Raw genomic sequence first — 13,776 nt, forward strand, 5'->3', positions numbered from 1 at the left:
CTATAGGCCTCCTCAATTGCTTTCTGTAAATAGCATCTGGGTGCACTGTTGTATTTCACAAAATCTTAACTGCTCTTCTTGTCATGTTTTTTAAAGGGTATGTAACTGAAATTGGTGGAGTTACTTATGTACAATGAGTAAATTTTGGGGTGTTGCTGTGTAGCTTGCTTAAAAAGGAATTTTTCCATGAGCTTAAGCTGTGTCATATGACTAGATGTTAAAAGAGAAATCGTAAAACAAATAAACTCCAAAACATAACATTAAACCTGTTTGTTGTTTCTTTCCTTTTTTTTTTTTTCTTTTTCTTTTTCCCCACCTCTTTTTCCCCTTAGGGAATTCCAGGAATGGCTGGCAATATTGGGGCAGTTGGTTACCCTGGCAGGCAGGTGCAGTAACTATACTAATGTCTTTGCAGTTTGGGGGGTTTTCATGTTTGTTCTCCTCAAAAGTACCATAGCTAACTCTTTTGGAACTACTAATAGTGTAAATGTATTTGTTTACATCCTGTCATTTATCCTTGAAACAAACCTCTTTCACAGATAGTGCCTTTTAGGTAATGTTGAGTCTTGTGGCTTTTAAACTTGGGTGGGTTTGATGCAGTAATGCTGTACCTTTCTGGAATATATAAATGATGTTACCAAAGCACTGAATGACTAAACACTTCGTGCTCAGTCGTAAGCTTCTTGTGGTTCTCTGTGTTCCATCTTCTTTATATTTCAAGTCCAGAAGCAATAGCCGGTTGTAATATAGTTCCTCCTGATTTTCACTAATGTATTTACTTCACTGCTGAAACTATTTCTTCAGCCCTTTAGGGAAACAGAACATGAAAAGATTTTCTTTTTTTTTTCCATTCATATACTTGAGAAGGAGAACCAGTAAAGCCAGAAATCAGCTTTCTATAAACACAAGCATGTATATAAATATTTATTTTAGTTTTTAAAAAATTTACATATAAGCTAACAGATACCTTAGTCCAGTAATACAAACAAATAAGACACAAAGTAGAAATATTCATCATTTTCCCCATATAAAGGTATATGAGCCCAATTCAACAATTGACTTTGTGGTTTTGTGTCTGCTTAAAGGGTGAATTTAACCAATACTTCAGTGTTTTATTGGGTTAGGTTTGTAATGGCTATATATTTTTCAAATTCCATTACAATATTTTACATAGTGATGGATGATAACATGTTTGTGTTGAATCACATCAAATACTTAGAGCATTTTGACTACATATACTATTCTGACATTAACTTGAAAATAGCTGGAAATAGCTCCAAACATAAAAGTTTGTGAAAAATCCTGTGAAATTATGTCACTGTAATGCCAGATCACTGGGTCTGGAAAAAAATTTCCTCCCAGAAGAAATAATTTTAATGTAAAGGAAGTCATTGTCTAAGTTTCAGCCATGAATTAACGGGGCACCTTTCTGAACGTGGTTCCAGGGGACTCTTGATGATGCCCTCTTCAATCCTAATACTTTTAAGAACGTATTGCCAGTTTATGTTGACAAATGTTGTTACAGTTCTTTTAAATAGAGCGTATCTTGTTGTTTAACATGAAGTACAACTCATGTCTTTTTGTAATAGGGCTTAGTTGGACCAGAAGGTAACCCAGGTCCTAAAGGTGTAAGAGTAAGTAAGCATTTTAAACATTTTGGCATGTGTGTCTATTTTTACCCATCCAGTACATGAGAAAGGGAATGAGGAATTTCATTCAGCTCTGCCAGTTGGATGCCCGCTGAACCACTCTGTCCTTTACAGAACCGACAAACGAGAAAACATAGTGTTTCTTTCAAAATACATGTAAGGATTTAATCATTTTTTTTCCCCATGATGAGCAGCGTAGAGCAGTCTTCCATTGTTGCCCTTCCTTTCTGTTGGAATGCACGCAGGCAAGAGGAGGAGAGCAGCACTGATGTGGGTGTGAGAGGTGGGAGTGAAGAGGAGCCGACTTTTCCTGCCTGAAGCACTATTTCCATAATGGAAGCTGTCAGGGAGGCAGATGTAGCTGGCATTTGCAATCTGTAACAGCTACAGAAGTTGATAAAGGGAAACCATCTTGTCACACAGAACCCGTAAAAGTGCTCTTGAGATTTTAGAATGGTTCAGTTGTAGGCATGTCTATCCCAGGGACTGAAGGCTCTTAATGCTCTGCTGATTCAAGGGTTGCTTTCAATTATTCTTGGAGGTAAAATAGGTTGGCTTTTTTCTGCTTTGGTTTGTTTGGGGTTTTATGCATTTTGGTTTTTTTTTTTTTTAATAGGCACATGTGCATGCCTATACCTGCTTGTGGGTGTCTAAGTATTTTTTCAGACTGACTTTCACCATAAGGCAGCAGACATGGGTTTGCAGAAACTGGCACGTTGCTGGTCGCAGCTGGGATTCGAAGGAGCCTTTCACTAGGGGTTTTCAGGCGCTCCGCTCGGGCTGTACAGGTTGCTGAGCAGTGTCCTGTGTTCTCAAGCGTCTGATTTTTTGTGTTGCTAGATTTGCTTTTGTCCTTTTTTTTTTTTTTTTTTTTTAATGTAGTTACTAAAAGCATTTACCTGCAGCAGCTTCTTAAACATATGTCTGTTTTTTTTGGGGTGGGTTTTTTTGATGTCAGTTTTCATTACAGTGATGGGAAGAATTACTTCGTCAGGATCAAGTGCCAACAGATATTGCACCCTCGGGGATTGTATTTTTACATTTCTTCGGTTTGTTTTTGCTCGGATTGTCAATGCGTTTTGTCTCGTTCTCCCCTCAATCAACAAAATATTAAGTGATCCCAGTCACTTCCTGGGAAGTTACTACTTTTCTGTTTACACAGACCTAAAAATGGCCAATGTATGAGTAATTTTAGGGAAAAACGCCTGTCAGGTCTTAAGGCTAAGTCCTATATGTGAATTCTACAGGCAACTTCCAATAAAAACGATGGTGTGGCCCTGTTGAGAGATACTGTTGTGCCGTGGAGGCGTATCTTCAGAGCTTTAAGTTTAGAATATTCTTGCAATCAAACTACACTCTGCTTCTCAGCTGTTTTAAGAAACTGTAGAAAAAAGGAGTGCCTTTGTTTTCCTTACTGTCGTTAGGGCTGGATGACAAGATGGGCACTATCTTTCATAATTAAAAAACCACCAAAAAATGACCCACGCCCCCCCCCCCAAATCATTACAATTGGCAGACTGGAGAGAGATGAAAGCAAGGGATTCTCAGAATTTAATCCTTAGATCTTGAACCCACGGCTCACCAATACTGAGGAACAAGCAGCGCTGGTGGGAAGCAGCCTTTTAACCAAGAATTGTTCTTATGTTTGTAGGGTTTCATTGGACCTCCAGGTGTGGCAGGACAACCAGGACCTGAAGGAGAAAGGGTAGGTTTAATGGAACGTTAATAAAATATTGACGTTCGGGTGGCAATGCGATATTTGTTAGAATGGGGGAAAATTTACAGGGTACAACCATTCCTTTGGGTTTGTCTCAAAGCAAAACTGATGTGGAGGGAATCAAATAAATAGGTTGTATCTAAGCAGTCTAATCAATGAAATGCACTGGTGCTGAAGTGAAATGGGGAGCAGCTGTAAATTATTATTTGTATTTAACCTAGAGCTGCAAGGATTAAGGGTATTTTTTTCTTACTACCAAGGTCCATAATGAATATTTTTCATTGAAGCAATTTTGTTTAGTCAATAATTAATATTTCTTAGTCATCAGATGATGTTTGCAATAAAACCGATCACGGAAATTTTAATCTGTCACCCTGTGCTTGAGCTTTTCCTTGCTTCTCTTGAGCACAAAGGATGTCTGGCCAGGTACTCTGATGGAAGCAGGATATGGCCCTTCTTCGTAGTTGTTCTGATGTGGTCACAGTAAAGACAAGCAGGTGTTTCTGCCCCTCCTGTGTAGGACTTTGTCTCCATGATTCTTTGCTCAGATCTTTTTTTTTTTTTTTTTTTTAGTGGTGCTTCTTTTCACACTGTCTTTTCCAATCAAATGCAGGTTTAATTACTTGAATTTAAGCTATGGAAGAAAAGAAAACCTACTTCTCATGTGTTCTTTGTTTCTCAGGGCATCCCAGGCTTCCGTGGAAAAAGAGGTCCTAAAGGGAGACAGGTAAAGCTTCTAACACTTGTTGCAATTTGAGCTACCAGTGTAAATGCACCTGCAATTCACTCTGTAACTTTAATCAGATGGAAAATGTTAGGTTTATTTTTTTCCATAGGTGACTTTCTGTTGTTTCCAGTTAGTACTTTGCAGGACTGCAAATTCTGTGCAGGTTGTAACTACTAGGTGTTCTGAAGTAAGGAAGACTTAACGTGATGAGCCTTGTGGCTGGTTACAGGTATCAGCTACCCAAGGGTTAAAAGATGACAGAAACACATAAATTCTGTAAAATTGGTCTTAGCGCAAGGTACTGATATGATGCAAATTTCATGAGTCTGATTTTGGTGTTGGTTTGAATGCAAATCAGTTGCTTCTAGTGTCTGATATTTCTGGACTATGGTAAATTAAAGCTGTCCTCTACTTAACTTGGTTTCTACAGCTGAGAATAAACACAAATTTGCCAAGTATACATTATCCAGCTTTACATATTTCCTGTGGTATATCTTCACTGCCAACTGTTTTGTCTTCTGCTGCAACCTTATTATTTGAGGTCTTTGAAGCTCTCCAGGAGTTTCTAATTTTAACTTGCTTGCGGTTTGAGTTTGGAAACTGCGATGGCGTTCTCCAGTTGTGCACTCAGTTGCGCTCAACAGTTCAGATGACTTTCATCCAGCATGTTGAACAAGCTTGTTGAGCAGCAGTCGTGTGATTACCATCGTTTGGCCCTTGACGTGTGCTTTGAAAGTTGTGGAGGTTTCCATTCAGTTATGTTTTGGTTTCTGTGTGGTCTAACACCAGCCCAAAAAAAGCACTAGCCTTCAGTAGAGTTCCTTTTGACATAGAGAAAGGCAAGAAGAGCAAAGTGGCGTTAAGTTGATACCCTGCTCTTTCTGAAGCTGCCATCAAATTATTAAGGTATAAAAATCAAAATAAGAATCTGGTTTTTATTTATTCAGCTAGCAGGACAGGGTGCTCCTATGCTTGTGGGCCGTATTGTAGTTTGCTTATAATTTGAATCAAACTCCGCTTTGTGCATCTGAGCGTCGGGCCTGTGCCATCAGCAGGGTGTTGGGCTGGTGGGTCACGTGCAGCGTTTAAGGAGGAGAACCTGGAGAGGGAGTGCAAAGGCTTGTGCTCAGTGTGGAAAAAGAAAAGGAGGTGACAGGAGGGTACTCTGAACACATGTTTTGCATTCTAATCTCATTCTCGGTGGCAGGTTGCACCGAGGCTCCTGATAGCCCGTGTAGCAGTTTGTTTCAGTCCCTAACAGCTGGTGCTGCACACGCTGTGGTGAGCAGTTATTTTTCATTTGCAATAAAAGCACAACTTCTGTCAGTGCCAGGCTGTGCTCTGGTGAGGACTTTGATTTGTATAAGTCAATTCAGAGAGGTTGCACGTAGGTGACAGAGCACCAAAAGCACCTCTACGCAGTGCCCACGAATACCTTCAGGCAGCAGCGATTCCTCTGTACTGTTGGTGTTTCCTCAGTCCCGAGGTTCACTCCAAATCCTTTCGGTGATCTATAAAGTACTTCTTTGAGTAAAGGCCACTAATACAGAGATCAAACCAGGAGAACAATCACATGGGAACCTGACTTGAAGTACTTTGCTGGACCACAAGCTTAGAGATTGTGTGTTGTTTTAACCCCAGACAGTGAGAGCTGTGATGACAACGTCTTTTGACACCGTGTCCCAGAGTTAACCACGCCGGTGCTTTGGGGCCGGGCACCGTTGCTAAAGGAAATTTAGGTTTGGGAATTGCATAGTGCCTGAAGTCAGGCTCCTCACCTTGTGTTCTAGGAAGCAACTTATTTCTTTGGACAAAACTTCTGTCAATAACAACCCTTGCGGGGGAAAAAAAAAAAGTCTGACTGGCAGAGATTCTTCTGAGAGAAATCAGATCCCAGATATGATCTCATTTTTGGAAAGAAATATTAAAGTATGAGAAAAGTGGATTGTACAAGGGATGTACGCTTACAATTTGAAATGCTATTGCTTAGCAGGTTTGTTGAGTAGTTATTCATATTTGTAACACCTCTGGCATATTTGAAATGGAACAAAATATTTAATTACCAGAATCTCCATTGTGAAGATTACAGAGTGAGGATTTGTTTGAATTTTAGATTAGTTTTGCATGCAGTGTGCTTTAGACAAAACATTTCATAGTAAAAGCACATGTATTCAATTCCTTTCCATTGTATGCTTGTAATATGAAATTTGGCTGGTTCCACAGTATTTTTAATTGACTGATAACCTATGAACCTCTACTGTTTAAATGGTGAGACAGTAACGATATAAAGGCCTGTACTGTCAGATCTTACAGTTATGGCTATAGATTCTTATTGGTGAGTTCTGTGATCAGATCCTGAATAAAAATGTCGTTGTTGGGAGTGGCATTCCTATCTTTTGCTTTTCTGAATTTGCAGAAGAACGCAGAAAAAACCCTCCAACCAAAATCAACCCAAACGATGGCGTGGAAAGTGTTAAGCATGTCTCAGATTAATTCACGGTATCATGCATGATGATGGGAATTAAGAGCCTATTAAATCGTTCCAACATATTGTTTTAGCAGTGTGTATGCATATATGTATATACTCACATTGAAAGTTGCCCTAACTTTTATAGATTTTCTGTTTAATTCATTACTAAGGCCAAATACGGCTTAAGCAGTGCTTAAGCTGCTTTGGCTTATGATACGGTTTTTCCACCTCCTTGCTGAAGTTTTATATTGTCTTCCTGACTGCTGTTCATATAATATTGTTTGATATCCCCCATTCCATTAAGGAAAGACACTGAGCTGGACAGCGATGTGGACAGCACCTTAGCTTGGATTTTTTCCAGGCAGAATCCCTTTCCAGCTTTGTATTTTGTGAATTTTGTGATAGGGTCTTCTGTGGACCTTGCAACGTCATTTAAAAGGATGTTGACTTCTCTGTAGATCTGTGCTCCATCCTTTCTCCTAACTATACAGTGAAAGGAATCATGAAAATATTGCATGGTGCTGCTTCAAACTTATCGCATAAGTTTGCTCTTAGCTTCATGTGGCTCTTCCAGAGAAGTAGTGAGATCTGCCTGACAATAGTACACTGATAAAAATTAATTAAAAACAAAGCAAAACACACCACTTTTCCCCAACAACTCGTGCTTCTGCTGTGGCCAACATCAGAAGGAAGTAAAACAATCTGCGAAACCCTGGTTAGAGACAGGTTAGAGTCAGAGTGGTGGATTTCCGTTTCATTTTGCTTGTCAAGCAAGACGAAGAAATTCCGTTTCAAGCTTCAGCGCTTGACCTGACCAGCCATATTTCTTCCCTGTCCTAATAATCTAGTCTCTGAAGTCCAAACTCTGCTAAAATGAATGAGGCTTTTCCATGTCTTGTTTACAAGAGTTATTGTTTCAGTCCCTAGATGCAGACTGAGGCAAGTGTTCACGTTGGTAAGGACAGTGTTGTGCCAGAAAGATTAAAACCTTGGTTTCTAATGAACATGAGTCACACTGAGACTGCAACCATTAATATTTAAGGAAGAGTAAGAGAAAACAAAAGACATGATTTAGTGAATTCTGTAGGTAACAGGATGTCCTGGTTTGGCTGGGACAGACCCCCAGCCCAGCCATGCCGGGCAGGCCGTCAGCAGTTGGGAGTCAGCCAGGGCAGCTGCCCTGAGTGAGCTACAGGGGTAGCCCTCACCATAAGGTCATGGGCAGTATAAAGGGGGAAGGTTTGCTGAGGAGAGGGGGCTCCTGTGAGGTTTCTGCTGAGGTTCTTCCTGCTCCTCCTCTGGTTTCTCCTGAGGACTGCTCTCCTGTTGACTGTGATAGCTGGATATTCATTTGGCTGCGTTTGAGTCTGTATATCCCTGTTGGTGTTGGTGGTGTTTCATTAAATCTGTTTCACTTCCACCCATGGGTCTGCTCTTTTTCCCGATTCCCCTCCCTGGCTGGTGAGGGATTGTCAGGTGATAGAGCCACTGTTGGAGTTTTGCCCCTGCTACAGGCTAAATGTAGATACAGGAAAAAAAATATTTGAAGTAAAAATACTAAATAGGAAAAGGGACTCCAAGCAAACAATTTGAGTAATACTTGTTTAATATTGCTCTTAAAGCATTCAGTCATCTGATTTTGCCCTATCCTTACACTGCGTATAGTTACATCTTTTTGGGTTATGATTTTAGGAGACGAACAAATACCGCTGCTCTATTCATTTGAACTGTGCAACTGAAACTTTCTGCTTCCTCCATTCATCCATCTCTGTCCTTGAAAGCTCTAGCTGATGTCCTGATTTCTAGTACTTATAGGAATTCCGTCTTCAGATCACATTTGTGTCTGAGATAACGAAGAACAAGCCTTCTCCCTTCTGCTTTAGGGTTTTCCAGGTGACTTTGGAAATAGAGGCCCTCCTGGTCCAGATGGGAATCCTGTAAGTATCAAATTGTGTGTTGATTAATGTGGTAAAATTTGTAACGCTCGGTATTAACTCCCCTCCCAAATGGGAAGGGGACTTTAGCCTCAAAAGCAGTGTCTTTAAGTCCACAGGAAAATTTTTTGAACTGGAAATTGCTCAGATAGTAGCGTAATAAGCAGCGGTATACAAAAGACAGAGAAAAGAACCAGAAAGCTGCCGAGAGAACACAGTTTCCACTGCTGCATGTGCTGACTACCCTGAGAATCAGATGCCTTGCTGTCCTCACCGATGAATGTTTTGTCTTCAAAAATTCTTGCGTTGGCTCTGACTTTGCGTTGTTTATTTAAACCGTTATTCTAAGATCACCTTAACAAAATAGGATTCTGCGTGCACGCCAAACCCCGAGCGCTTGTGTGCTTATGCATTTGATAGTTGATTTCATCCTTTGAACTGTTACTGAATACAGTTATGCTAGTATGTCATTTAGTGCATTGTAATCAGTATGATAACAGCTTTGTCCTTGGCAGCGTGTGCAGGCTAAAGTGCTCTCGTGGTATGGTTATTCAAACTGCGGCACAGTCACGTCACTTCACTGGCTGCCCTCAAAGGAGCTTTGCTGTCTTGTTGTATTTGTAGGGAAACTCTGGCTGCAGACTCCAAACTCAGGTTTCCTTTGATATGAGAAACTGGTGAAAGGGCTTTGGGCCAGACAAGGGAACACCAATAAGTGCTGGGTAAATGAGCAGCTGATTTGAATCTGCTTTTATTGTTGGATGCTCCTTTGGAAACTGCTATCAGTTTGTGTCTAAAGGTTGTTCTGATATGGACCTGATATGGACCAGAGTCAGGAACTGGGCAGAGATGGTCTCCTTTTTGAAGGCCTGCCCTTTCCTGACAACCGTCTTCGAAACTGATTTTAGAAAAGCTTACGTGAATTTTGCTGGCGAGTTATCAATGTTTGGTGTCAGCATTTTGGAACATAGGAGAAAAATTATTTTGTGTTTGTGGTCCCTGAGGCAAAGTCCCCCTTGTGGGAATGTCAGGTGATGTCAGTGTGGTGCTCTTCATCTGAAAACCTTCTGAGGGGCTGTGAGTATCAGCAGCTCCTTTGCAAATGATGTAAAAATGTTAGTTCTTCCTTCCCCTCCTGGTACTCCCAAGTCTCCCTCCATTCCTAATGAAGGACATGTTGTCTTTCCACAAGATCTGCAAAACAGGGGTACTTTAATAGAAAAGAGCTCAGAAAGCTTGGATCTGAAATTAGACTTGCACTTTACAAAGAAGCCGGTTTTAATGCGAGCATTTGCAAACAAGTTCCTCCTAATCTGCCAAGACAGCTGCTGATCTTCCTGCCTTCTCAGACAGGCAGCAACCCCTCTCCCCTCCTCCCCCAAAGCTCACCCTGCAGGGCTTGTTCAGGCAAGGGGCCAGAGCTGCAGCTGCAGGGGGCTGCAATGCTGATGGGATATTTACAGAGCCTGTTCGTGAGCTGGCAGTGGAGAGCAGGGGCTGCCTGGGAGGCCTGTGGTGGCAGTAGCTGGAAGGGAAGACATTTTCTTCCCATGTGCTGACTTGACATTAATGACATTTGTCTCCATGACTAATTTCTTCTGCTTAGCAGAATAATGCCCTCCTTCGTTTCCCCAACACCCTCTCAATTCTCTGAGCATGTCAGTCTGCCTTGAAGGATGTGGCTAGAGCATTCAACTTCTCCTCTGCTTCGTTTGGAGCAGGTTGGAGAAGGTACGTAGGCACCAGAGGAGGGAGGAGAGCATGGAAGTGTCCTCTCTGCCATGCCCAGCAGCCGTGGTCTGTTGGACAGCTTCAGAATGGGCTCAGATTTACTTGCAAAAGAGTTCCCCTTCACTGGGGGTGCCAACGGGCTGCAGTGAGCCCTCTGTATGATATCCATTGAGTAGCAGGTCCCAGGCGTGGGAGAGCCTGCACGAAGCATGCTGACCTGGAGGGCTACAATACCCGCTTCCCGCAGGGCAAAAAGACTTGGCAACTGGTTTATGTGGTGGTTGGAATTTTAGCCTCTGCTGAGTTAAACCTGGGTGCAGCAGAGGCAGTAGTAGAGTACTGTTGGATTTGGTACCTCTACCTAAAGTACAAATACTGTACGTTGTATCAAGAAATAATTTTGCATGAAGAGAGTGTAGCCTTTAGTTTGCAAAGGTCTTTCTGTCAACTGAGCCACTGTTCTATTTATCTTTCAAAGGTATCTCAATAAATTCTTGTGGTGTGTTTTTTCCACCCCCAAAACCTTTTTTTTCTTCTTCCCACTTTAAATATTGTGGTAACAAATCTCATATTCCTTCGTAATGCAGGAATGATTTCATGATGCAAATATCTTGAGATCAAATTCCACATTCAGGGACTTAAATAAGCATGTTCCCCTATTATACAGTGATAAGCTGTCCTTCTTCAGGAACTCTCTCTCAAAATCCCAACTGACTTGCTTTGAAGATCACTTTTGTTTATCTTGTCACTGGGATTTTTTTTAAATGGTAAAATTCAGATAATCTAAAATACATTTTCTTTGAAGGGAATTGTTGGTGGTGTTGGTCCTCCTGGATTTCCAGGACTGAGGGTGAGTATGCTTTTATTAGTTCATTAGAATGTTTGTCTTGTATGTTTGTGAAATAATAAATATAGGAATCCAGGGATTTAAACAGACTTTGGTTTAGTTAGCCATGATTTTAATTAAAATCATTCTACAAAACTGCTGTCATATTGCCGGTGTGGAGTACTTCTATACTTGAGTTGGATTTGTAGGCTTATTTCTGATCTGGTGTGTCTGGTTATTTGCAATAACCAAGTTTGCTAGTTTATACCCCTAAAGCCAGCATCGCTTTTTGAAAAAGTGCAATGCTTTCGAACATTTTAACATCCACAGCCTTCATTCATTCTCGTATACGGCTACCAAATTCTAAGCAGAATTAATTCCTAAGCAAAATTACTTTATCTTATATACAGTATCACATTAAAAATTTTTTTACATGTTTTTAGAATAAGGTTCTAATGCTAATTATGGAGTTGTAAGCAGTAGTTGAATAAATACTGTCGTGCCAGAGAAGCTCTGTGATATGAATGAGTCCTACAGGAGGTGGGAAAGACTGATACTTTCATACCATGTAGTCTTACTCCCTTATTTTAAGTAATTCGTGTGTTTACTGCTAGAGGACCTGGACTTGATGTTTCTCAATGAAGGCTGGCTACCCAGCTGCGTTCATAGTTCATAACTTAGTTCATAGTTCATGTGGGAGAAAAGAGCATGTTTACACTTGGATTAAGAAAGCCATGATGGTCTCTGGTGTTTGGGTGTTGGGGTTTTTTTTTAAATATCTGGAGATCTGAAACATTCTTGATAAGTTTGTCATTTTATACTGATGGTCATCTAACTTCTCCTTTGAAGTATGACAGTTGGGTTCTTTTAATCTTTTTAATGATATGTTCATAACAAAAAAAGTTCCTGTAAGTCATCCCTTGCTGCCTGATTGGGATTGTTATGGCATTGCTATAGTGAAGACATAGAAGCTTGGTCAAGGAACCTCTGTGGCTTCCAGCCTTCATCAGGCAAACACGACTCATCGTGGTTTTGTCAGTTGACATGTTCGAGCTGATCGAACCAGTCATGAGACTAGAGGTTGCACTCTTGAGAATTTGCTTTGCATTATAGTTCGCTTTTCTTGCATGACCATCTTTGGAATTTTGTCTCGAGGACTTTGATAATTGCACAAAAGTATCTGAGGCTTTTAAAAAAGCCTACTGTATATCACTTCTAAAAAGATACCATTACTGATTATTTTGACTAAATCTTAGTCAGCAATTTAGCCCTTCCTAGAATTCATGAGCCTAACTGTTTGCGTGGTCAAAGCTCCGTTTGCCGTGTTGCTGAGTTGCAGTCGCTTACACAGAGAGATTGAGTGTCTATAATACTTCATGAAATATAGAAGTTATTTTCAATCACCAGTCCAAAGCCTTTGCCACTTCTACATAGCCAAAACTGAACCATAATGAGAGCTATTTTTTGGGGGGGGGGGGGAGGGGAAAAATAGGAAAACCAACCAACCAAACAAAAAAACGCCAAACTTGATGGCGTATTTGGATTTTGACCAGCGTGAAATCAATAATTGTTTTGCCCATGAAGTCCATTTGAGTGGCCTGCCATCTCTTGTTTGTGTGTGGGACTCTTTTGCAGAGTTCCAGCTGTATAAAACAGCATCGATTACGTGTCCACGTGCTCCACATAACTTGTGTTCAAAGTAAAGACAAGAAAGTAGAGCACGGAAACAGACATCTCTTTTCTCATTATGTACAATTACTAAGCTAATTCTTCCTGTGTATGGTTTTTAGTTTCACAGTTTGGAACAGGGCTTTTACTGATATTCACATCTTCCGTTGGAGTCAGGTTTGACCCCCAGAACTGTTGGAAACTTTACATCATCTGCTGCAGCTCCATTTGACTGCAAGGAATTAGGGACCCTTTATGGAGCAGAGAGCTCCTTTGATCCCTACACTTGTGTTTGTAGCTGAGGTGTATGTATGTGTGCTGAAAAACTGTGACCTTTTTGGAGGCAGAAATAATTTTGCAAATGAGCTTCTGGTCTTAATAAAGTTTAGCGCTCGGGATGACAAAACCTGTGATCCAAAATGAGTGTGGACAAGTGCTTTTGATGTAGAAATGCAGCTCCATGAAGGTAGGGTCACTGTACATCCTTCCGACAGCTTAATAGATCTTATGGGTATATTAGGGTGTTTTTAAAGGTATCTTTTATTTAGCCAAGACAGGTTAGCATTGCTGCTCAGGGGCAGTTAACTCTCCGTAGTTGATAAGACCTTATGGGTACAGTGAGATTTTGCAGTTGAGGAAGATGGTCCAGCAACATTTCCTCCAGATTTCTGAAAGCCTTTGGAAGCTTCCAAAGCATCAGCAGTCTGGTTGGGGTTTTGAAATAAGGTCAGAACATGGCTAAAGAGGACTACAGTATCTAGTGGCATGAGTCTTTTGTGATACTAACGCAGTGCACAGGCATCAGCAGTAAAATTTACTGTTTTGCACTCCTCTGTGCCTGTATTACATCATATTGGTTACTCTAGTCCCCACTTTCCCAGTCGGTAAGTGAAGAGCTGAAAGAGCTGTGCTTTGTTCCAGAGTTTCTTTACAAGGGACCATTGCACTCTTTAACCTGTAGCAGAATTTCACCAAGACCCCAGGGGGATTTCGGGTGACCCCAGCATCCCCAAGTACAGCTTGTGTGGTTGACCACACCTGCTCTCCAAATGGG

The 13,776-nt window shown here is 41.0% G+C and overlaps 1 protein-coding gene across 1 annotated transcript in view; it reads left to right on the forward strand.

Moving 5' to 3' along the window:
• The window catches only part of COL24A1 (collagen type XXIV alpha 1 chain), a 138,849-nt gene that overhangs the window by 33,828 nt on the left and 91,245 nt on the right, over positions 1-13,776 (forward strand). Inside the window, exons 9-14 of the mRNA XM_086463065.1 lie at positions 333-386; positions 1,590-1,634; positions 3,301-3,354; positions 4,049-4,093; positions 8,447-8,500; positions 11,034-11,078. Coding sequence (XP_086319191.1) covers positions 333-386; positions 1,590-1,634; positions 3,301-3,354; positions 4,049-4,093; positions 8,447-8,500; positions 11,034-11,078 — 297 coding nt within the window. The remainder of the gene's footprint in view (positions 1-332; positions 387-1,589; positions 1,635-3,300; positions 3,355-4,048; positions 4,094-8,446; positions 8,501-11,033; positions 11,079-13,776) is intronic.

The sequence above is a fragment of the Leptosomus discolor genome, chromosome 3 (genome assembly GCF_034619465.1).
Source record: "Leptosomus discolor isolate bLepDis1 chromosome 3, bLepDis1.hap2, whole genome shotgun sequence".
NCBI classification, from domain to species: Eukaryota; Metazoa; Chordata; class Aves; order Leptosomiformes; family Leptosomidae; genus Leptosomus; species Leptosomus discolor.